We start from the raw sequence: 25,930 nt of genomic DNA on the forward strand, positions 1-25,930 counted from the left end.
ATAGGCCATTTGTTACCTCCGTTACATAAACCCAACTGTGCCACCGTTCTGTTAGGTGATTTTAATCGTTGGCAAGGAGATTCCAAGGAAAAGCAAGCTGTTGATCTAAAACTTATGTTAAAGAGTATGGATATACATATACATAATTCTGACCCTTCTCATATTAAGGGTCATACCCTGGATTGGTTTGCCATGAGGAAGATGAACATGGTAATTGTATTGGGTTATTTATAACACACTTATTACCCAGAGGTTTCTAAGTGTGGACACAGGGATCGAACCTGTGTTGCTCCACGTAGCCATGCTTCCAAAGCGAGCATGTTGCCCCTGAGCTATCCGCCTGGACCGATTTAATGGCACTGCACATATGGTCTGACCACTCTTTTATTACATGCAGGGTGCAGCTACCGGCACCTCTGCAGCATAGCCATTGTATCATATCCATAGCAGGAACTTTCAGAAAATAAAGCTTCCTGTGATTCTTGGTTGTCTCGAGGGGTGGTCAGTGATAATGTCGAATGCAATAATATCGACAGTCAAAATGTCGAAAAAAAAATGTCGAAAAAAATAATGTAGAAAAGCAATAATGTCGAATTTTTTTCTACATTTTTTCGAATTTTTAGAACAAAAATAAATAAATATATATAATTAAAATGTGTTGAATATGAGGGGTGAGAGGGTGGTGGAGGGGTTGCAGGGGGTTGTTTGGTGAGAGGGGTTGGGGGGGGACCCCCCCAGGGGGTTGGGGGGGAACCCCCCCTAGTAAATGATATTTTCCTTGTTTATTTATTTATTGAATAAATAAATAAATACATATATAATTAAAATGTGTTGAGTATGAGGGGCGAGAGGGTGGTGGGGGGTTTGGGAGGGTTGCAGGGGGGTGTTGGGTGAGGGGGGTTGGGGGGAACCCCCCCCACCCCTAGTAAATGATACTCTTCTTGTTTATTTATCTATTGAATACATAAATAAATATATATATATATATATAATTAAAATGTGTTGAGTATGAGGGGTGAGAGGGTGGTGGGGGGTGGTGGCAGGGGGGTGTTGGGTGAGGGGGGTTGGGGGGACTTTTCTTGTTTATGTATTTATTGATAGTGCTAAATGACATTTTTTTTCGACATTTTTTTTTCTAAAAATTGACTCTTGTCATTATAAGTATAGGTTTTCGACATTATTGTTTTCGACATTTTTTTTTCGACATTTTTGTAAGTCGACATTTCTTTTTCGAAATTATCACTATAAACCGTCTCGAGGAAGTTATGAATTTAACAACAGATCAGGATTTTCCTGATTACTTAGTGGAGAAATATAGAACACAAGTGGAAGCTTTCCTGGACAGAAATATTCCTTTTATAACAAAAACGGTAAGAGATTGCCCTAACCATCATAGCTGGTTTACCCCTGAACTGATACTGCTCAAACAAGCTAAGAGACAGGCTGAGCGTATCTCGGCCAAAGAGAAAATAGAGAAAAATAAAGATGCTTGGAAATCAATTGAGAAAGAATATACATTAAAAAATGCAGAAACTAAGAAGAATTATTACAACAAGCAAATAAGCAGAGCAGAAAATTAAACTAGGAAAAAGTTTCAAATATTTAAAAATTTGGAGAAACCAAGTGTTTTGGATAAACCTTTTGAGCCTGACAGAGATGATTGTTTTAAAGTGCAGGAAGCCTTTACAGAGAAAATCACATCGGCACATGATACAATTAGCTGAGATCTCAATATAAAGGATTCCTCTGGCATACTAAACACTGAAGGGACTAAGGATCATCAGGACACCCAAGTATTATTCAACTTCAGCTCTGTTTCATATCTTGACATGGAAAACCTTCTGAGGGACATGGATCGACTAGCTGTTCCGGAAAATTCTTACCTTCCAAAATTATTGTGGAAAATAGGAAAATGTTTGCACCCATTCTCAGAAGATTTACACATGCATCTTTTGCACAAGGATCTATTCTATCTGTAATTAAATAAGTGGTGGTAACCCCGGTATTAATAAACCCAGGACTGGATCCTAAGGAACCAACCAATCTCAGGCCCATCACAAATAACCCATTTGTGCTTAACATTATCGATAAAATGTCTACAATCGTGCTACAACATGACATGGAGGTCTCTGGACTTCTTCATGTGAAAAAGTCTGAGTTTCATAGTATTTATGGAACCGAGAGTGCTCTTTTGGATCTACGGCCCCACATGTTGTCAGTTCTGGAAAGGAGTAGCATGGGGCTGCTAATTACTCTCGACCTATCATCAGCCTTTGATCTGCTTGATCATAAGTGGTTATTGGATATGTTAGCAGTCATGGGTAATTGCTCTCAGAAGGTGATCAAGTGGATGGATTCCTTTCTTAGTGGCTGGAAATCCAGAGTTTGCTGGCAAAACACCTCATGGGACTCAATTCAGATCTTCTACGGGGTCCCCCAAAGTGCTTGCCTGTCCCCATCAGAGTTCAACATTTACATCAAATCATTATGTGTTGAAATGGAAAAACGCATCTTGCGGTTTACCAATTACGCTAGTGATTTCCAGTCGATCATGGAGCGCAGCGGTAACCATGAAACAGACCAGGAAAAGTTGAACCAAGCTGATGGTCTACGGGTCGAAGCAAACAAGGGCAATGTTGGATCATGCTTACAAACGTTTTGATATTGAAGGATGTTGTATCCCAGTCATGGATAAGATAAAAAACGCTTGCTACATACAAGGAAGCATTGTTAAATGCTGATGCCAATGTAAATAAAGTAATGAAGAACTCTCATTATTATTTGATGGTTTGTTGGCAGATCTGCTCTCTGGTCACCTAGAAGAACTGTGACAAGCTAGGTTGGGTGATGATTTTACCAAGACTCGATTATTGTAACTCCCTCTTTGGTGGGATAAGTAAAGAGTGCTTGTGAAAGTTGCAGAGCATACAGAATGATGCTCTTCACGTGGTCTGCAATTTCTCCAAAAGAGAGTATTGTCTACGGCTTGGAAAGAGCTCCACTGGCTCCCCATTGCAGCAAGAGTGCAATTTAAGTTTCTTATGTTGGGCCATAAGTGGTTGTTTGGAAATGCCACAGTTTATCTGAAGGAAGGATTGGAAATGCATAAACCCTGCAGTAATTTACAGACTTGTGATGTGCACTGCCTCATCATTCCACGATTTACAGAGTCTTAGGGAACAGCTGTTCTTTTACTTTGCTGGTCGCACAGGCATGGAACGAACTTCCTATTAAATTGTAAAAGCAAAGGGACCGCCTTGCCTTCAGAAAAGGTTTAACAAACATTCTATCTACTTAGAACTAGTCTGATCTTACTTCCCTTGTTTCGTTGATTGCCTGTGTCTTTCAGTGTTTGTGTAAGTGCCCTGATCCCCACTGGCTTTGGCACTGAATAAATAAATATAACGTAACATACATTCATAAAGAAGATTCTGCAAACATGTGTAATCAGATAAGACCTTAATTAGGCTCTTGAGGATTTGACCAGTGCATGATAAGAAAATGGTGCAGGAAGCGTGTGATGTTCTTAAATTCTAATAACCTGTTATTTTTCTCTGCTCATTCATGTTTGTAATCAGCAACTCCATTATGTGGGCATGTCCTTATGTTGGTTCTTCTTTCGACAGGGTCTTGGGCTTGTTCTATAATCAGGACCTAGCAGGGTTCGACAGCAACATTTCTCCGTCTTCTAAGATGGGTTTCGGAGCGGCTGCAACTCTTGTGCTGGCTGCTTTCATTTCATGCATGCTTTTTATCAAAGCATGGAGGAAGACTTTTCAGAAGGGAAAACTCCACCCAGGGCCGACCCCCCTTCCTTTGGTCGGCAACCTGCTGCAGGTGAAGGGCGGTGAGATGGTAAAGTCCTTACTGGCGGTGAGTGTTTATCTAGTTTCTGAATGATTCTTGCATAAAGGGCAGTTTAAAAAAAAATGTTAAAAAAACATTCAAGCGTAAATGATCCAGCCGAAGGGAAACTTTTCTGACATCTACAATAATATACTACTGATATATTAAGCACAAATCGAATGAACCAATTAGATGACCTAATGTATTCAACTCTAAATGCATTTGGCGATTGTAATATGTGCATTGCTACGCAGTGTTGTAATATATTGTAAGCCTTTTTATAGTGGGTTTGGGTAAATCCATTGTTTCCAGTGTTTAATCAACACAATTATTTTCATGTCTCCAATAGTTAAAATCACAAACCGTTGGTGTAATGTGTTAATTTAGACAGATTTGGGCTGTCTGCTCGCCTACGAATAATACAGATTCCTAAATGTGTGCTAAACTCTGGTACATGCTCGTGGTCCTCACTGTCTGCATATATGCTCTGTTTACATTCAGTCCTGTGGCGCATTCCTTCGTTGGAATGCGGGGCCTCGCAAAGAGGCTGATCCTCTGCTGACATTGTTTATTGACTTAGTGTATATAGTTCCCTGGAAACCAGAGGGGGAACTGGACGATGCTAATGTATCACAGATGCACATAGCGGGAGTGCCCGGACTTTGCAAGACATTTTAGTTACAAGAAAAAAAAGTAGAAAGCACGTACATATGCAATTCTCTCTTGCCTCGTTTTGTAAAAAGTTTACGTTTACGGAGGTTTGAGGTGTCTTGTGATCAACCATTTTTTTTATATAGAAAACTTACCAACAATGCTACTTTTTTGTTTTAATATTTTATTGATGCTGTTCGACAGATAAATTAAAATAGCGTTGGTTTATGAATGGCAACATGCTCATTATATTTGTAACATCACTAGTTTGTGAACGATTGAACGCCCTTTTCTGCTGCCCCCCTGCATCTCGGAATGACAGCCAATTTATCAGACATCCATCGGACCAGGGGTGTTGCTAGGTCTGGAAAAGATCCGGGGCTAAGCTTATGTCAGAACTGTCGGGACTGGGGGCTAGCTAGTCTTTTGGTTGTAACTCCTGAGATTCTATCCGGGCCTACAACCAAAAGACCAAGGGCTATAGTCCCCTTAGCCCCCGCTCCCCCCTAGAAACGCCTCTGCATCGGACCAAGGCTTAATAGAAGCAAGGAGTGAACCCTTCTGGCTGTGCATTCTCTCACCATTTAAAGAAACGTCACTTTTTGCCAGGTCATTCTTCCATGCAGAATAGCAGTGAACACGAAGTGGGGGGACAGTCCCAATGTCGAAGTTTAATTAACACTTCTGAAGTTTTATAAAAAAATGTGTTCCTAGAAGGGAAGGAATTATGCTCAAAAACGATTTCTTAGCAAAGTGCATGAATAATAAACTTACTTCAGCATGTTAGACGGAGTTTATGATAAATAAAGCAGAGTACAGGCTAGGGAAACTGATATATTCCTTTTTTTGAAATGCAAGATCGTTTTGCCTAAAACGAGACAGCTATGTAAGAATGTTGCACAGAAGTCATCACTGCAACTAGCAGCGAATTTCCAAGTCTGTCACATGACATTGGCTCCAATGAAGCGCTCCATTCGGATGTCAAATTGATGGCTTATTTGTCGGGGAGATTCAGTCAATAGGGACACACCATCTTCTAAAATAAGCTTGAGGCCCTATCAAAGATCCAGTTCATTTCCACTCCTTTTTGGGTTTTGATAAGCGGCAAGAGAAGGTGTAGACAAAGAAGGCATTTCATTTGTAGCACATTTGTTGTAGCAGTTTTAGAAGTTTGCTGTTTGTTTTTGCATAGATTGTTGTTCTCATTATTTATTTTTGTAATCCATTTGAGTCCCCTTTGGTCTTAGTGTTTGTCCTGTGTTCTGTTAGTTTATCTATATAAAAAATGTTGAATCCGCTTATATAATGTTTAAAAAGTTCCTTTTCCTCGAAACTACTCCCACAAAAAAGTTGTTTATCCTTTCCTAGTTACCCCCTGTGTGTTTGTTGGTGCTTTCGTCTAGTATCCCAATATGCTGCTGCAGCGGTTTGTCCCAGTTTAGTGTACTGTTGTGCAGTGACGCAGTAACGCTGAGTTGACTTGTTCTTGGGATTTCTTTGGTGTTTTGGGTTCTTGGGGTAATTTCGGTTCTCCCAGTCCAATTTGTTTAGATGGAATGCATGTAAAGCTGGGAGGGAAAGAAGGTAAGTCGAGATAAGGAGTTGAAGCTTTATTTATCCTCACTGGAAGAAGAGGATTAACAGTTATGGACAAGAAGGGGGCTCTATGCGGCTCGCTGGCACTGGTTCATGGGCCACATAACTTTGGCAGTCTTCTGAGTTGGTGGTGAAGTTTGATGAAGCTTTGGGGGTGGGCTTAGGAAAAGGAGTGTGGAAGGAGTTTGGACCTTTGTAGGTGGCCTCAAACACAGAGGAAAGGGAGACAGGGAGGTTTCCACTGGGGCATGTGATGCATGGCCTCTTGTAGAGGAGGACATTGAGGTGGAGTGGGAGGGCAAAGGCGTGTCCCTCAAGTGAAAGGAGTGGGCGGCTACAGCAAGCACCCTGGAGGAGGTTGGTCGGGCCCTGTATGGGACCATATATGAGAAGGAAGTGGACTCCAAATTGCACATTTCTCTTTTGCAATTATAATTTCTAAAAACATTTTGCCACCAATTTCAATATGATCCAATCGCCCATCCATTCCACCATTGTAGTCTGAAAATTGCTCCTTGCAGCAACCATTACTAGTTAGTCTTTTAAAAATGTAACTGCTGTGATAGTAAAAAAAAAGTATTTTCCCCTCTCGGGGTTGTTACACCTACTAAAAAGGGCTCCAAACGCCTTGTTCTCAGTAATGAAATAACCAATTACAATGACCAATTACAAAATGTTAAAGCCGTGCAAAACAGGAATACATGTTGCACGTTTTCCAATGATCCTGTTTTGTTGCAAAATCTGCATACAGAGTCCCTGGGCCAATGAACGTTCTTACAGCTTGCACCTCCTTGGTTTTGTGCAAGTTGAGTCTGATCCTCATACACTGGGCCCTGTAGAAGGGATTGGGGAATGTCTTTATGTATTCCTTAATGTTTCCCAAAGCTCTTGTTTCATTTGAGAGATTTTGGAACAATTTATACTCATTAGCGTCAGGTGCAGATCCAGTCAGTTTCCTAAATTTTTCTCTGGATTTCTCAGCAGGTCCTTGAGACATTAAGGTGGTCCAACACATCACTGCAGGTGGATTTCCATCTTGGCACTGCATTGGCAGTTCCATTTTCCAACTCTTCTTTAATTATTGTCAAAATTGGGGAGTGGGTGTCTTGATTGCATTTCCCAAAGAAGGTCAGGGTTTTCCACTCTGCCATTGCTTTCAGTAAGGTTAACCCCCATTCTCTTCTAATGACCTGGATCGGCACAGATCTTGGGAGGCCCAAAACCTTCTTCCAAAAGACACCCTCCAAACTTGCCCAATACTTGTTTGGAAACCACAGCAGTGAGTCTGCGCCATATTTCAGGGTAGCCATAACCTTTACTCTGTAGAATTCTATTAGTGGGAGCATTGAATACTGGCAGAACTTTCTTTTCAATATTTGCGCTTGATTAGTCAGAATCGTAGAGTAGAAAAATGGTGGGCTTCGACTGTGCTTTTGCTAATTCACATGCCTAGGTAGTTATAAGTATCTACTCTTTCTATTGTTGATGTACCTAAGCATCATTTGAATTTTTGTTTTGTTTTACCTTTGCCTTTTTACAAGGTTAAGGTCTTCATCTTATTTGTGTTAATTTGCAAATCATTCACTGAAACATATTCTTCGAGTCTTTTCAGCTGTCTTTAAAGACCTTTTGCAGTGTGGTCTAGCAAGACTAGATTGTCTGTGTATAGTAATTGACTCAAAGTTGCACCTCCAATTTCCGGTGGGAAGCATCTAGTTTCCTTTTCATAAACGGAGCCTAGGTCCTAGAGAAACAGATTGAAATGAAACAGGGCTAAGTAAGGGACAGCCATGTTTTACTCCCTGACCTGTTGGTATTTCTTCAGTCAATAGCCTCAAATGTTCAGTCGTACTCTCAGATAGGTTTCTGTGTGGGGTGCTTTCAGTTCCTCGACCAGGCCTTCAGGGCACACCAAGTTTGTCAATTTACACCATGGTCGTTCCCTATTGATACTATCAAAAGACTTAGCTATGTCGACAAAGGCTATGTGGATTTTTCTCAGAACTTTGTCCTTCAGCAGCGATAGCAGAAAAATCGTTGGGGTTGTCCCCAAACCCCACATGAATCTGTTCTGGAACCTATCCTGTCGACCTCTGCCTGTGACTAAACATTCAGCCTCCTTAGAAGAAGCGAGGCATATATCTTGCCCTTGACAACCAAGAGGGCAATAGGGTGGTAGTTGTTTGGATCCTCTCTATTGCCACTCTTGAATATTGAAACCACATTTGCAGTCCTCCATGATGGTGGAACATTTCGTGCCTTCGTCAAGTTATCCAGTATCAGACATATGAAAGTGGCCCATTGCTCGGGTTTTCTTTTGGGACCATATTTGATATACCGTCTGGTCCCGGTGCATGGGAGGTACTTGCTCACTTTATCAGAGTGACTATGTCTTCATGGTATGGTATAAACCACGGAGTTGATGTTTTAATTTCTGTTTTTTTATCTGACTAATCATATACCTTTCTAAAGTGTTTTATCCAATCTGCCTCTAGTACCCCATTTATTTGTGATTGCTTTTGGCATTTTCCTGTAAGTTTGATGAGGTCCCAAATTTCGCATGATTTCTTTTTTTCTGATAGCTTTCATCATTTTTTCTGCATCTTGCTGAATCATGAGGCGCTTGTGCCAGATAAGCCAGTTTTTGTATTGATTTCTTAATCTCTTAATGAGAGACTATCTGGTTAGAATTGGGTTGAGTTTGGCTTGTCTGATGGCTGTCCTTTGTTCACGCCTTTTCTCAATCACTTGCTGATAGTGTTTGTGATGATGTCTTGCTTATGTTGCTTTCCCAGATTTGTTTCTCAATAGAAAGCTTGCCAAAATTGGGGTGTAATCAACTACACTTTGTTGACTTGTCACTTCTCTTGTAGATGTGTTTCCTGCATAATTAGCAACTAGTTTTTCCACATCTCTTTTAGCCATTTGCAACTGGCAACTGTTAGGAATGATTTCATGATTGTATGTAATTTTCCCTCCATGTGGCAACCCCCAAACTTTTTGCTGCTGTTTTACACCCTGTTCTAGACTTTGCCAGAGAAGTGCAGAGACCCAAGAGCGCGGTAAAGTAAGTTACAGTGCACTCTTGTTTCATGTTACACAAAAGCTGCAACATGAGGAAAGGACTAAGGGAAACAAAGTCTCCCAGTACTGACTGTCTTAAGGGCATGTCAATTTCCCCATAACAATTGAGCGAAAGCCAAGAGGAGTGCAGCGGAAGGCTGCGCTTCTCTGGCAAAGTCTAGATCAGGGTGTAAATCAACAGCAAAAAGTTTGGGGGTTGCCACATGGAGGGAAAATTACATACAATTATGAAATCTTTCCTAACACTCGCCCCTCCCAGACTAAGGACAGGGGGAACTAATCCACCCCTGGATGAGTTTCTTGTTCAGGTCGGTTAAACATTCTGGACAACCCATCAGCATTGCTATGTTTGACACTTGGCCTATGCTCAATAGTGAAGTCAAAGCCTTGCAGACTTATGGACCACCTAAGCAACTTTGGATTCTCTCCCTTCATGTTCATTAGCCACTTTAAGGGCTTATGGTCAGTTTGCACAGTGAAGTGGGTCCCATAGAGGTAGGTCCTCAGCCTCTGTAGGGCCCACACAACAGAGAAACATTCTTTCTCTACTGTGGACCATCTGAGCTCTCTGTCCTTAAGCTGGCGACTAATGAAACCAATAGGGTGTTCCTTACCCTTCTCATCTGCTTGTGATAGTACAGCTCCTATCCCAGTGACAGAGGCATCTGTCTGCACAATAAAAGGTCTTTGATAATCAGGGGCCCTTAGGACAGGGGCCTGGCACAAGGAGTCTTTTAAGCCATTGAAGACCTTCTCACACTCTTCAGTCCAAGTTACCTTCTTGGGTTTCTTCGGAGTGGTGAGAGCAGTCAGAGGGGCAGCTATGGTGCCATAGTCTGCCATGAAATTTCTGTAATACCCCGTGAGTCCTAAGAAGGCTCTCACTTGGGTATGTGTAGTGGGGGTAGGCCAGTATTGTACTGTTTGTACTTTACTGGGTAGAGGCTGTATCCTCCCTCCACCTACTTCATGTCCAAGGTAAACCACTGAGCCTTGTCCAATCTGGCATTTACTGGCTTTTATGGTCAAGTGGGCTTTCTGAAGAGCCTGTAACACAATCCCAAGGTTTTTCACATGGTCTTCCCAGGTGGCACTGAAAACTGCTATATCATCCAGATATGCAAGATAGAATTCATCCAACCCATTCAACACATGATTCACAAGCCTCTGGAAAGTGGCAGGTGCATTCTTCAATCCAAAAGGCATTACCCTAAACTGGTAAAGACCTTCTGGAGTTGAGAATGCTGACTTCTCCTTGGCATGTTCTGCGAGGGCTATTTGCCAATAGCCTGCAGTGAGGTCAAACGTGCTGAGGTACTTGGAGGCACCCAAGGTATCCACCAGCTCATGTGTTCTAGGCAAGGGGTGGGCGTCTGTCTTGGTGACAGCATTCAGAGCCCTGTAATCCACACAGAACCTCAATTCGGAAGTACCTGCTTTTGGAACCAAAACCACCGGGCTGGACCAAGGACTACTAGAGGGTTCAATCACCTCAAGATCTAACATTTTGTTGACCTCCGTCTTAATGTAAGACCGTACTTTGTCTGACATCCTGTATCCCCTACTTTTGGTAGGTACACTGTCTCCTGTGTCTATGTTATGTTTGTACCAAGGTGTCAAACCAGGGGACTGTGAAAACAGGGGGGGGAAATTGCCTAAGCAAACTTTTCACCTCAGTCGGCTGATCAGAAGTCAGGTGAGGGGCCACTCGGACACCATCAAAGGAGCTATCTGAAGGACTGCTTTGAAACAGGTCAAGGAGAGGTTCAGACTCCTCTTCCTCAACATCGGAAGCCAATAGCAGTGCTGCGATTTCAACTCTTGGGATGAAAGCCTTCAGCCTATTTACGTGGAATGCTTTTGGAGCCTGTTCAGGCCTTCCAAGGTCCACTAAATAGTTGACCTCACCCAGGGGCTCCACCACTGTGTAAGGGCCTGACCACTTATCCTGTAATGCTCTAGGCCTTATGGGATTCATGATCAGGACTTGCTGACCAGGTGTGAAGTTGACGAGGGAAGTTTTCTGGTCATACCAATGTTTCACCAGGGCTTGTCCTGCTTTCAACTTGTCACTAGCCAGACCCATCAGGAGTACCATCCTTTTTCTGAGCCCTAACACATAGTCTACTACGTTGGTAGTAATAGGGAAAGTGGGCATCTCCCATCCCTCCTTGACTATGGCTAAGGGTCCCCGCATAGGGTGACCAAACAGAAGTTCGAAGGGGCTGAAGCCAACACCCTCCTGTGGTACCTCTCGATAGGCAAACGGTGAGCATGGTAAAAGAAGATCACATTTTTTTCTTTGAGGTTCTTCCAGAGCCCCAATCATACTTTTTAAGGTCCTGTTAAATCGTTCCACCAGACCATTGGTCTGGGGGTGGTATGCGGAGGAGAACTTGTAGGTGACCCCACATTCTTTCCACATAGCCTGCATATACTTCGACATAAAGTTGCTGCCTTTGTCAGACAGAACTTCTTTAGGGAAGCCAACCCTAGTAAAGATGCCGAGTAAAGCTTTTGCGACTGACGTGGCAGTCACAGTCTTCAATGGGATGGCCCCAGGATATCTGGTGGCATGGTCAACCAATACCAGGATAGATCTATTGCCTGATGATGTTTGGAGGCCAAGGGGACCAACAATGTCGATCCCTACCCTCTCGAATAGTACTCCCACAACTGGGAGTGGTACCAATGGAGGTTGGATTGTTGAACCACTCTTACCAGATAATTGGCAGGAGGCACAACTCCTGCAGTGACTTTCTACTTGCACCCCCATCTTGGGCCAGTAGAAGTGCATGGATAACCTTTGCTTGGTCCTCTTAATACCAAGGTGACCAGTAAGGGGCACTTCATGTGCCAGCTGCAGGAGGAAGGGTTTTACAGAAAGGGGAACCACCAACCTCATATGGTCTCCTTCTGTAGACTCTGTGGGCTCACTATACAGGAGTCCACCTTCCCAGTAAATCCGATGCTTCCCAGGAGGTTCACCCTCAAGCTGGGAGCAGGCCTGTCTCCTTAGGCCTTCCAGAGATGGTCACTCACGTTGGCCTTTACTGAATTCTTCCTTGTCAGGGCCACCTTCTACTAACAAATCGTTTAGTTCAGGATGGTCATTGGGGTCAAAAACTTCAGGCATCACCACCTCCTTGTCAGGTCTGGGTGATTGACCAACTTCCTCCACCGCAGTGGTAGGCGAGTTAGGAGGAATATTTGCTTTCCCTCTTTTTGGTTTCTTGACTCCTTTAGCACAGTTCATAATAAGTCCAGCGAGAGTTTCTAGGGCCTTTGGAATGACTAGAGACCCAAGAGCATGGTAAAGTAAGTTACAGTGCACTCTTGTTTCATGTTACACAAAAGCTGCAACATGAGGAAAGGACTAAGGGAAACGATGTCTCCCAGTACTGACTGTCTTAAGGGCATGTCAGTTTCCCCATAAGAATTGAGTGAAAGCCCAGAGGAGTGCGGCGGAAGGCTGCGCTTCTCTGGCAAAGTCTAGATCAGGGTGTAAAACAACAGCAAAAAGTTTGGGGGTAGCCACATGGAGGGAAAATTACATACAATTATGAAATCTTTCCTAACACATGCTGTTCAAAACTGCATAATAATTATGCACCCCACAAGCCTGCACATTCACTTCCAGTGGAACCAACAACAGTTATGAGTTGAAAGCCACTGTTTTCAGTGCCCAATACAAATAAACTCATGGAAATGGCATGCCTCTGGCAGTGCCCACATTTGAGCAGAACCCCTGTGACCAATGCTTTCAGTGCTCAATACCTGTAAACTGGGGTACTGGAAAACTCAATAGCTGCTGGAAACATAGAGAGGCACATGCAGTTGTATCATCCTCCTAAAGGTCACATTGCAAGTGGAAGGACGGAGGCTGTCATGGGAGTAGATGGACTTCACAGGGATTCTCCCCACATGTGAGAGTGGCAGTGCTCTGTGGGGGAGCTTGAGAACTTTAGTGGGAGGCTGAACTATGGAGTATAGCCCTTTTAGTGTTGGGTGCACTCTGTCAGAGAGCCAGAAAACTTTAAGGGGTAGCTGGACCTACGCCCAGTGAGAGAGCGTGTTAACTATAGTGGATTGCAGCACTCTGTGGGTGGTGCCAAAAATTGCTCTGTGGGTAAGCTGGGAAGCCTTAGTGAGTGGCAGTGCTGTGAGGGAGAGACCAAAGACTCGGGCAGCTGCACTCTTTGGGAGAGCCTTAGAAGCCTTGACAAGTGCTACTTGTTAGTGGGAACAAAAAACAATACTGGCACAATATGCAATGGCATGCCTGTGTAAGTCAGCAACTCTGCATGGCCTCCTCATCACTACTATGGCTATCTGTTACCAACCACATGCACCACTAACAAAAATAATACTCCACATTTCAGTGTCTGACATGTACCACATAACAACATCATCCGTGCTGGTGTGTTAGCTCTTGGTGGATTTTGGTCCATTGTATTACGCAATTAAGTGACTGTTAATTTTTTTATAACTGTCAATTGTTCAAAATACAGCACTTCAAGTCATCTCCAAAAGTTAGAAAAAATAACCTCAGCCATTTCAGGAATTCTATTGGACTGCATATTCAAACAAAGGAAGCTTATTGAGAGGGCAATTGTTTATTTTGGATATAAAACATATGTTGGGGACAAACTCCCAGGTAGGTTTGAGGGCTGCTAGGAGTTTGCAGACTTTTGGAAGGCCCAACACCTTCCACCAGATAGGAACGTAGACCCAGCCAGACAGCAAGTTCAAACTGTGGTTTATTACAGCCAAAACCAAAGTGGATCAGTAGAAGGATTGAACAAATCCAGCGACATCTCAACATCTCCTGGCTCGCAGGCCAGTTTTGTATTCTGTTTGCGTCAGAGTGATGTCGCAACCTGGGCCCCTCTCCAGAAAACCTATCGCACCATTGGATTGGTTATTGAGTATTAGTCCACCGTGGACACTATGGGGGTCATTACAAGTTTGCCGGTCTGGGCACTATGGTACCGGTAAGCTTGCCGGTACCGTAGTTCCCGGACCGGAAAACTACGAGATCTGCTCGCGGGTGCCATTACAGCCACCAGATCTGTCCTGACCCGCGAGCAGAGCATGTCGGATGCACCGGCACAATTTTCAATGGTGCCGGAGCATCTGAGCTCCCCATTCCCATTGAGCCCTATCGGGAACGGGAAGTTATTCCTTCCGGTGCCTGCAAATGAGCAATGACCGGGTCCGGCTGGGTCGTAATGATACGGTAATGGTCCATTCGTGGGTGCCGGAAAAAAATTCAAGTTTGGCAGCAGCCTGCCAATTCGGCAAGACTACCGCCAAACTTGTAATAAGGCCCTATATATGTTAGTCTACTGGCCATGGCATGTCAGGTTTCTGGCCTGGTCCATCCCCAAATTACTATCTCTAAACAATGTTTCAGTGTGATGGTCTTACAATTGGTTCTTGCCCGTTGCTACCCACCCCTAGGAACCTGAACTGTGATTGGCTAGAGCTGACCTCCCCAGGTCATAAAATGTGCATAGCCTTCTACTAAAATCTTCAAAGACTTAGGTGCTCTTGCTAAAAGAGCGGCATCATCTGCATAATTTAGAACTGACATCTTTCTCCCTTTGCACTGTGGAACATATGTACCCAGTTGTTCCAAACATGTTGGAAGAGGAATCCCATACAGATTAAAAAGCAAAGGAGCAAGTACACGGCCTTGATGGACACCTTGACCACTGCTATACTGTCAATGACCTCACCATAATTTTTATAGTAAATTCTTACTCTTGTGTCGGCGTGGAGAGCTTCTAAAACTCACAGCAGATGACGAGGGACAACCATCTCATCCAAAGATCTCCAGAGAAGGCTCCCATCTATGTGGTGAAAGGCAGAGCGTTTGTCCATAAAGGCTGCATAGATAGGAGTCCTCAAGATGGTAACATACTTCTATACAATCAGTTAGATGTTAAAACACTGATTACTCGTCCTCAGTCAGGGACTAATTATGCCAGCTCAGTATGAGATAAAATATTGTTATTAAGGGCCCAGTCCTGCAATCTCCTGATAATGAAACCAAAAATCCTTTCAAAGTTCCACCCAAGAGTGTAATTGGATTGTAAGAAGATGCAGTTGATGTAGTCCTGTTTTTAAAAATGCGGACTGTAGATCCAACTTTCCAGCTCTCCGGGAAGGAGCCAATAAACAGCATCGCATTAAAAGCATTTGTGAGGAAGGGAAACCAGAACTGCCCAAGAGTGAAAGATATCATTTAGCACTCCATCAGCCCCAGGTGCCTTTAGGTTTTTCTGATGGCCAATCACTAACTCTACTTCCTTATTGGAGAATCATTCCAAGAAAAAAACAACCAGAATTAGTGTTCATAATATTATTACCATTACTGCCAGCACTGTATCAAGTGCTATAGTGATCCACCCAGTCTTTGTCTAAATATGCACTTTGGGAGCCTCTCGGAAGCCCAAATCAAGAGTGCTTGAATTATTTTGAATGTTCTCCCGAAAGCACTTGCTATAGTTGTCACTGCCAGTCTTGCACATGGCTTCCCAGTGACATCTAGCAATCTTTTGCTTCCTGGCAGCTAGTTCCTGTTTATATTCCAGTTGTCGTAAACTAATTGTAGCCAGATTTGGGTGATTAATCTTTGGTGTCCCTAACACGTATCTCTGTTTCTTTTTGCAGTCTACTGAAAGCCAGGATGTAGAATATATTTTACCATTCTTGGTTCTAAATTATTTCCCGCTTGATAGAATAAATGAGGAAAATACTCCAAAAATCAGGTGCAGAGCAGTGGAACTTAAACAGATTATCACATTTTCCATATTGGAATGTACTAGATCCTTTAGATCCTTTGTAGCTAGGACTGGCCTCCAGTGTAGAGCACCTCCCTTAGAATTTTTTTTCAGTGGAACAGGGAACTTGGGAGAACTGGCAAGAGTATATCCCATGTCCCATAGACAGGTTATAGATATTGGATAATGATCACTGTCACAGCGGTCAATGATTTAAAAACCCTTAATACTATTCCAGCTATGGCATTGGAAAGAGTATGTAATCAATAATACTTTTAAAATGCCCATTATTAAAGGTAGAATTGCTAGAAGACAGTAATTGAAACCTCCTACAGACAGCTCTGTAACCTGATTCAATCATGAGATCCCACATAAATAGGGCCATGTTTGAGGAGCTTAAGCCGAGAAGGCTGGGGCTCAGAAAGGAGAAAAAGAGCTAATCCTCTCACTTGTAGAGTATGTCCTCACCTGAACCAATTCTAAAATTACAATCCCCTCCAATTATAGTAGTCAGATGCAATCTATGGCCACTAGAGTCTGATTGACTAATTCCCTGTAGGACTGAAAGCACAGTTTTAACTTTTGGTTGACTTCACACCAATTATGTTGTAAAAATTGATAAAGCCCAATTGTTTAGCTCCCTTGATGTTCATATTAAAAAAGAGTGCAATGTAGGTGGCCAAACCTACAGATCGTCGCCCCCTCAGCCCCCGCCCCTACTACTAAATCTTGTAGCCTGCTTATAATATAGAGAGACTCCATAAAAATGTATAGTCTGAATAGACCAGGTCTCTTGTAGCATAACAACATGATATTTAGAGATAAAATCGCACAAAAACTAATCACACACTTATTATGTAGACCAGCAATGTTCCAGGCAAGAATATTGATTAACCTTGAGTCAGTTTCCTCCAAAATATCTGTGGTCCTATCCTCCTCACACAGTACCCTGCCATTTTTTATACAGGGCCCGCCTTGCCTTCAGTGCACAGAGAAAGTTCATGTTCCAAATCATGCAGTCAGTCCACGCATTCCAGATCCAGATCACCTAGGCATTCAAATCTGTTAGACACAGAGTTCCATGGTTGGTTGGTCACAAAACTAGTTTGAGTTAAACTATAGGCTCTGGTGTACATTGTGGGAAAACTGTGCTGTGTGTCAGACCAGAGATGCAAACCTCTGGATTGTTGAAAACCCATAGGGGAACAAGATGAATCACAGACAGTGCCACAATAGTTTTGCGTTCTTGGGTTGTTGAAGGTAATTGTTACACAATCGCCTATAATGGTTTTCTTTCTACTGCCCACCCATGATGAGCACTTGGCCATCAGTAGGTCCCGACCTTTTGTGAGGGTCGACCCACAGGTGCAGTTTCCTCTGTCTCATTTGGCTTTTGCCTCAGAAAATGTATTAAAAGCACAACCAGGGGTGCCGCTTGAGGTGGCAGGATTATAATAAACCCATCTTCCTTGGGAACCATAGGGGAGTTTGAATTTAAATGAAACACCTGGAAATGGGCACTTTGTCCTTGCACTTTGTCCTTCAGTTAACCCTAGTCCAGCCCCCTCTGTACACCAGGAAAACCTGCTATAGGTGTGTCCCCACACTTGGCATTCAGTGCACTGGTCAAATCAATCCCGTTATCAGTAGATGAGGGGTATTTCTTAGCATTTTCCCTGACAATCCCTCTCATTTGAGAACATCCTTCATGTGGAGCAGTGCTCACATGATCTGGCCTGGTGGAATGAAAGGCACCCACAATCACAACTCGGAGTCTGCCGGTCCGGATACAACGGTACTGGCAAGATTACCGTTACCGTTGTATCCGGACCGGCAAGCTCGTAATGAGGCCCATTATCATCTAAAACCCATTCACCTACAACTACACATCTGCCGCCTTCACCCTGACAAACACTTACAAAATGTCCCTCCATCATTAGGGAAAACTACAACTATCACACTTCCTCCCCATTGCCTTCTATCAAAACCACTGGGATGAAGAAGAAGAGGAACAGAGTTGTGAAGATTTCCTGTAGGAACCAATTCATAATGGATTCGAATGGGCAGTCTCCATCTTGTTCCAGTAATGAGGACAGGCAGAGTCAGCCTCCCCTTTCAACCACCCACACCTGACTCCAATAAACACTCCCTGTCAGCATAAAAGGTGGAGCACTGAGACAAAGCTTGAGCGAACTGGGGATGCAGTGTGGGCCAGAGGAGCTGAAGAGCAGAAGAGAGTGTTGAAAGAACGCTGGAGAGTCTGTAAGGGAGCTGAGGTCCAAGACGCTGATTGGCAGCTGAGGCAGGGCTGGGCTGAGGAACTGTGCCTTCCCAGAGCCAGAGAGGGCAGATCTTATCCTGCTGACTCTGTCCACAGAGGTACTTGTTTCCGCTGGGCATATGAAGGGAAGCTCAGGTACCTGGAAGGAAGGTGGAAAGACCCTGACCTCGAGCCAGAGAGCTCCAGAGACGTTTCTCGCAATTGCCGCACTAATCGGGTGCGTCTCATGGCAAGAAATAGGAAATCCCGGTGAGCATGTGTGTGGTTGGAGCGGCAACCTATGCATTGAATTTGAGAAAGAAAGCAGGAAATGAAAAGGCCCATGAAATAGTTCTTTTTTTAAATTACATGAAACTGAACTGTAAAATAAAGTAACATGGCGGTCTGGTGGAAAATGAAAGAATGTGCATTTGAAAGACGCCGAAAGGGGTCCGAGCTCGAACGAGGGTGAACTAGAAATTGTGTTGGAAAGGGGTCTGAGTCCGAACGAGGGAGACACAGAAATTGTGTTTGAAAGGGGTCCATTCCCAAACGAGTGAGACCCAGAAATTGTGTTTGGAACGGGACTGAGTCTGAATGAAGGAGACCCAGAAATTGTGTTGAAAGAGAGACAATGGAGTCATTTCCTTTTCGGCGTCCTGCAATGGGGACGTTCCGGGGCATTACAGCCCGGGTGGACCCGGTAATTCCCTATTGCCATGCACCGGAAAAAATAACTCCCCATTCCAATTTAAGTCCCATTGAACTCAATGGGAATGGGGAGGATGGACGCACCGGCACCATTCATGAATGGTGCCGGTGCATCCATCGAATCCTGTGAGCGGGTGCCGTTACGCCCGCCAGGTCAGCCCCACTCGCAGAATTCGTAGTTTGCCGGTCCGGGGAAAAACGGTGCTGGTAGCTCAGCTCAGCTGGGCCGCATTAAATCTTGGGCCTGTTTCACTTCTCCAGAATGGCCGGCGCATCAACAGGCAACGGAGTGCCTGTCCTGTCCTTCCAGCCACTGCATTGATTGGCCAAGCATTCTCCTTAAGGACCAATAAAGAAAGCCGGCCCCCTCAACAATGCCCTTCTCCTAAGGTGCCTGTCTGGCCCTACTCTTCCTCCATTCTTCCACCCAGCTCAGAGGAACACATCAGTGGCCTGAAGTCGCCCCCACGAGGCTGCAGGAGCAGCACTTGCAGCATGCCAGCGGGGTAAACCCAGAAGGGCTTTGTATGTTGGGGTAGCGCTCATTTTTCAAAAATGGAGCGACATGCGAATTTGAAATTGCTTGATCAGCTTTGTGATCCTCGTGGCAGCTTTACACTGGTTTTTCAATAAAACCTGCACGCAGTCTTTGCATAGCTCACCTGGACCTCATTCATTCTTGGGCCTGTTTCACTTCCCAGCATGCTGCCACATCAGTGGGCAATGGAGAGCCTGTCCTGCCCTCCTATCCACTGCATTGAGTCGCCAAGCATTCTCCTGAAGGATCAATCAAGGCAGCCGGCAGGCGAGAGCTGCCCCCCACTCCCAACAAGTCCCTCTCCTAAGCCAGCCAGCTCAGAGCAACACATCAGTGGCCTGAAATTACCCCCACAAGACTGCAGGAGCAGCGCTTGCAGCACACCAGCGAGATAATCCGAGAAGGGCTTTGTATGTTGTCGTAGCTCTCATTTTTCTAAAACCAAGCAATGTGTGCTCTTCTAAATTTGAAATTGCTGATCAGCTTTGTGATCCTTGTGGCAGTGTTACACTTCTGTTTAAAGAACACCTGCATGCACTCTTTGCATAGCTCAGCTGGGCCGCATTCAATCTTGGGCCTGTTTCACTTCTCCAGTATGTCCGCTGCATCAACAAGCAATGGACTACCTGTCCTGCCCTTCCAGCCACTGCATTGACTGGCCCAGCATTCTTGTTAACAACCAATCAAGGTAGCCGGAAAGCGAGAGCTGTCCCCCCCCAACATGGCCCTCTCCTATGGCCTCTGTTTGGCCCTGTCCGGAGCTTGAGGGAGCCCCATTTCCATGTTGCCATTCCATCAGCTTGTGTCCAGGTTATGCTCTGCAAGGACGAAACTGGCTGGGACCTGATATAGTATGAACATGAAAAATAGTTTTTTCCCTGTACCGCCAAGCCCTGGTAAGCACTTCGACCGCCCTGCTCTTCTCATGGGGAAACACCTACACAAGTCTTGCGGCCAGTGGACTATATCCCTTGGGCCCTCCACCCTTGGTTGTTCACTGGCCTGCTTCAGAGTAATTGCCACATGGGTGTCTTTCTCTCATTTACCATTCCTATGTGTACTCTTTATGCCTCCTTTTCATTCTTTCTTATCTTCCAAGTGTTGTATATGTTCTGACCAGTGGCTCTGACTCATGATGCCTCTGTACAGTAGTTTCTGCACCACTTGAAATGTGAATCCTGCTGTTTCAAATCTGCACATTTTCTGCTTTCTGTTGCATTCTAGTTGTTTGTTGGAAAGTTGACTTTAGGTGTGTTTTTCAACGTGCACATTGACTGTCATCCACTGCACTTTAGCACCCAACCAGCGTGGGTTCTTAAAATTCTACTACCCTGTTCACTTTATTTTAGGGAGAATTCTCCAGAATGGCTAATTTCCCTTACCTACTGAGTCCCTCAGCAGCTTTGCTGGATTTCTAGGATTTATGTTTTTCACATAAGAGTGTGAGCCCTTTTCCCCACTCTTACATGTGTTTTGCTGTGTGTGTTTAACATTTTTTCTGTTCATAGACTGTGGAGCCTCACCTACTCCACAGGCATCATCGTTTTACTGGGTGTTACACAGCACCTTCAGTGCAGTGACACAGGGTTGTCTTTTAAACTTCCCAACTCAGACTCCATTTTTCTGGGACTGACTACTGTCTCCCAGAACATGTAAAGTTGCCATTAACTTTATTAGCCTCTGTAAAACCACAGATCCAGTACAAACCATATTACATGGAGTACTGGAAAGGGTTAATACCCCTTTTTGTCTGTTTCTCTTGGAGCATTGTTTTGCTCCCTTTTCATCAAGACTTGGCTGGTGGCAGTGGTAACTACCCTATTTTTCCTACCGCCCTTATCATAAATAACCTTGGTATTGTTTTAGGCTATCTTGGTAGCCTCGAACTTAAACCCGCTAGACCATATATGTTTTATGACGGTTCCGGCTGGGTTTATTTGCCATTTCATTTGTAAAAGTATTTCTCGTGTTTTACTTTGCGCGCCAAACCAGGTTTGGTTCCTTTGTTCACTATCGTTTCGCGGGTTTCTATGCAGAAGTCCTCCCTAGGTGCCTGTATGTGTGGGGGGGACAGGATGTGAGGGAGGGGTTTAGGACTCCCTGCACAGGGTCTCCTTGGAGACCCATGTCGCACTATGAACTGATTGGCTTTGGTGACTGTCCCGGCGGGACAGCCACCCTGCTGTGTGATTGACAGTCAGGCTGTGTGAATGGGGGGAAACTGCATAAAAAGCAGGTCTCTGGGACTGGAAAGGCAGAGTCCCACCTTGAATGAAAGAACCGATAAGGAGTTGACGAAAGAGGACCCCTATCACGACTGAACCGCCCGGTGAAGCTCTGATTCCAGTCTGAATACTCGAACTCCAACGACAGAGAATATCCTCCAGGAATCTTCTCCCATGAGCTGGTGGGACCAACCAGTTCACCCAAACTGCAAGCCAGGACTCCCTCCTCTGGTCGAATTTGCTGTACAGAGCAACAGTGGGCCAGATAGCCAGGAAGGTCGGAACCTGCTTGGGTTTTAATGAGCGCACCTTTTATTTGTTGCTTTTGCTCTGCTGCTGGTTTCTTCCCTGGGCAGTGCAGGACCCTCCAGTCTTCCTACTTCATGTCAGTCCAACAGTCGCTTCGGGAACCGTGATCCTGCAGGAACTGCCAGGAACGTCCATCTCAGCTACAGCTTCTTCTCCATTTAAAGGTACTGTGCAAATCCAGTTGTTTGTTTCGTTCAGCCGCGGTGAAAGTGTGTGAAATCTTTCTCCAATCCGAGGGCTTGTCCTTCTGTACTCTTTAAACTAACTTTTCTGCCGACCAACTGCGTCCGGAACACTTGGCAAAGACTTAACCGCAAACTTCCCTGAGCTGTTTGATCTTGAGCAAAAGACTTTTGTCCTATTGACTTTGGCCCTAAGCCTTTTTGATTTGATTCCATCACTGTAGTTCTTCTTTCGAGATTGCCCTGTTTACTTACCTGTTGGTGCTGATCAATTTCTGCCTAACTTTGTCATTCCCTCCCTTTTAAATTTCTGGAGTGCCATTTTGCTCCCACTTCATTTGTGAGTTTAACTTGTCTGGAACCTATTGGGAGTGTTGTGGTGTATTAAGAGTGTGATTTTTAAACTGATTTAAATTAGTGAAATGTTATATAACTGATGTGTAAATTAATGCATATTCATTTACTCAGAAACCTTGAGTCAGTGTTTGAATCATAGTAATTGCTTTCCTTTATGTAACTATTGATACTGCTCACTTGCTCTTGAGATACGTCTGGCTGCTCAGCCATCGCTAGCACCTTTACTGTGTAGTACAGACTTGTATCAAAGGTGAATTTGTACTGTCACTTGTAGTCTTAATTGTGTGTGGTGTTCCCAAAGTGTGCTGCATATAATTCTGCCTAACACTTTATGCTTAAAGCACCTCCTTCATCTGTGCCTACATGGCTGCTAGGCCACCTGGTGAGTTATTTGTGCATTGTGCAGCTCCCCTGTCTTCTCTCTCTCTCTCTCCTCTGCTACTTACATGGCACTCTCTATCTCCCCTATCTATTCTAACTGCTACTCTATCACCTATCCTATCACTCTCACGAAATCTGGAAGAAAATCTTTTTAAAAAGCTCTGCTGGCCTCTACCCAGGCCTACCTATTTCTGACAGCTAATGCTACTTCCAGACAGACAATTACTGACATCCTCTTTTCTGTATCCTTCCCTGGTTTATGGACCCCCACCTGGTCTCCACTCTCTCCCCGTTCTCCTACTCACCCATTAATTGTGGCACTGGATGGGAAGTACTCTTCTTATACTTCTCATCCTGTAGGTGTATCATTAATGTCTATCACAATGGCACTATTATGGCCTAAGGTTCTCAACCAACACTTGTCCTTCTCGATCGGCGCCTGCCCTCTCTCATTAACTTCCTCCCTTCTCATCCTCCTTCCTCTCCTCTCACCTCTCCATCACCAACAATGGAGTACCACTCCCCTGCACCCCTCCTCAGAAAACTTTCAAAGGTGGTATCAGCTTCAGCTGGCTACTCTGAACACTCTTTCTGCTGTCAAACACTCCACTGACATCTGTCTCCTTCTTGAAGACTCTGACCTTGACATCCTTGCCCTTACTGAGACATGGTTTAATGCCAGTGCTGTCATTGCTTTCCACACTCTCCTTCCTGAGGGCTACAAACTCCTCTCCAAACTCAGGCCCAACCAGCCCAGAGGTCGAGTAGTCCTGATTTTCCCTGAGTGGGTCCCTACCTCTACCAAACCTACTCAATCTTATTCCTACTTCAAATGCCTTGCATGCAGGCTTAGGGTCTCTCCTACTCTCTCACTCACCTTAAATACCATCTATAGACCCCCCGCCTCTATCTTCCCCTCCTATCTGAATGGGCTGACCTCACCTCCTCCCTCTTGACTTCTTCCTCCAAACCCCTCCTCTTTTGGGGCTTCAATATCCACCTCAACTCCCCTGAATCAGCCACCTCACAGTTCCCTGACCTCTGTGACTCCCTTTCTCTCACTAATCTTCCAGTACAACTCACTCAGCCGGACACACTCTGTATGCCTTGATCTCTGGAGACATCTCTATCTCTAACCCGGTCACCACACCCCTCTCCTGGTCTGACCACTCTCTCCTCTTCTCTCCTCCCACTTTAAGTCTTTTGGCCCACTGTCTGAGACTTCCCCTGCACTGCCAGCCTCCTTTGCCATCATTCGAACGATGAAGTGAGTGTCATTCACTGCCTTTGCTTCCACATTCATCACCCCTCCCTCCCCTGCTTCTGACTCCCCCTCTGAGTCTATCCTTGCTTACCTTCACCTCTCCATCTGCAACACCCTTAACATCCTTGCCCCTGTCATGAGGATCCACCTGCAGGTTGCCTCCATGCGTAACAGCTGGTATGACTCCAATCTAGCATCCCTGAAATGCAAGTGCAGAGTTGCTGAATGGAAGTGGCAGATCTTGGGTTCATCCTCTGAGAAACTGGCCTGTTGCCTGCTTCAAAGGGAATATAATTTCTCTATCCACTCCAAGAACAGGGCCCACCTCCAAGCCCACATCTCTGGAGCCACTAACAATACAGATTAACTTTTTAAAATCTGCAAGGAACTCACCAATCCATCTGCAGTCTCCACCTCTTTCATTCCTTTCTATGCTCTCAGCACTACTCTGGCTTCCCATTTCTCATCTAAATCTCAGGACATCCTGTCCTCACTCTCCACCACCCCACTCCCAATCCCGCTCCAGCTCGCCAGCCTCCCTTGGCTCCCCTTCCTCCACCCCCACACTTTCCTCCCTCCTGCCCATAACACCCCATGAGGTCTCTAAAGTTGTCTTCTCTATGAAGGTCTCATCCAAACAGATGTACCCGTGTTCTTCTATAACCATTAAGGACAACATCTTCCCTCTTGCCTCGGCTCTTGCCCATTTCTGCAACAACTCCCTTGCCACTGGCTCTTTCCCTCTTTCCCTCAAGCACTCCTTTGTGCACACTCGCACAAAAAAGCCGTCTGCTGAGCCCTCCTGCCCAGCTAACTATTGCCCTATCTCCACCACCCCCTTCCTGGGTAAACACTTGGAGAAGTTGGTCCTCCCCCAAATTAACCTTCACACTGACCTTGTTGGTTGCCTCCATGACCATTGTAGAGGAGCAGGTGGACACATTTTCCCTAGCTCCCGCCCCATCCCAATATTATAATGCTAGAGCAGGAGAATGGCTATATGTGGGACACCATGTATGATGTCTATACTGCATTGAGTGTATGAGAGACATTATGCACTCAGACAGCCATACAGAATCTACTCTCACACTGAAAGTGTGGAAGGATGCCGCATGGAAGGATGTCAGCACGCACCTATGGACATCCTGGAACACTACGTAAATTCTGATGAGGGCAGAGTCATGTCATGAAGAAGATATATGGACCTATGCTGAAACAATATGAAAATACTTATGAGTGATGATGTATCTAAAGCACCAAGAGAAACATGAATCTAAAGCTAAAGTAATCATGGATATAAAGAAGAATGAAGTAACTTACTGGTTAATTACTGTAAATATGAAGCAACTCAAGATAGATGACATATATAGAAGCTTGCTATAGAGGGATATATAATGTGGCAAGGATGGCCATGATAGGAAAATGGACACTGACTCATGTCAAATTCAACCAAGCTTCCTCAGAGACAGACAAAGGCTGCAGAATTAGAAGACGCTGGAAATACAGCTTGTGAGCAAAACAGCGATGAGTCGAGTTTGGCCTAGGATCAAGGATACTATTTCAAGGAATAATTGCAAGGCACAAGGAGAGTTAAATGGATAAGCCTTGAATATGAGGCATTCCTATTAGATTAAGGAAGAAGAAAACATCTGCAACAGCCAAAGCATTGGACAATTAAAAGAGTTTTAAGGCTGTGCAAGATAGACTTAGCAAGTGTCTAGAGGCCAAGAGGAGCAAC

The 25,930-nt window shown here is 44.6% G+C and overlaps 1 protein-coding gene across 1 annotated transcript in view; it reads left to right on the forward strand.

Annotated features, from left to right (window-relative positions):
• Positions 1-3,570: 3,570 nt before the first annotated feature.
• Positions 3,571-25,930, forward strand: part of LOC138566774 (cytochrome P450 2A13-like) — a 300,408-nt gene continuing 278,048 nt past the window's right edge. Inside the window, exon 1 of the mRNA XM_069644422.1 lies at positions 3,571-3,873. Coding sequence (XP_069500523.1) covers positions 3,589-3,873 — 285 coding nt within the window. The 5' untranslated portion in view covers positions 3,571-3,588. The remainder of the gene's footprint in view (positions 3,874-25,930) is intronic.

The sequence above is a fragment of the Ambystoma mexicanum genome, chromosome 2p (genome assembly GCF_040938575.1).
Source record: "Ambystoma mexicanum isolate Mex_15411 chromosome 2p, UKY_AmexF1_1, whole genome shotgun sequence".
Classification (NCBI taxonomy): domain Eukaryota; kingdom Metazoa; phylum Chordata; class Amphibia; order Caudata; family Ambystomatidae; genus Ambystoma; species Ambystoma mexicanum.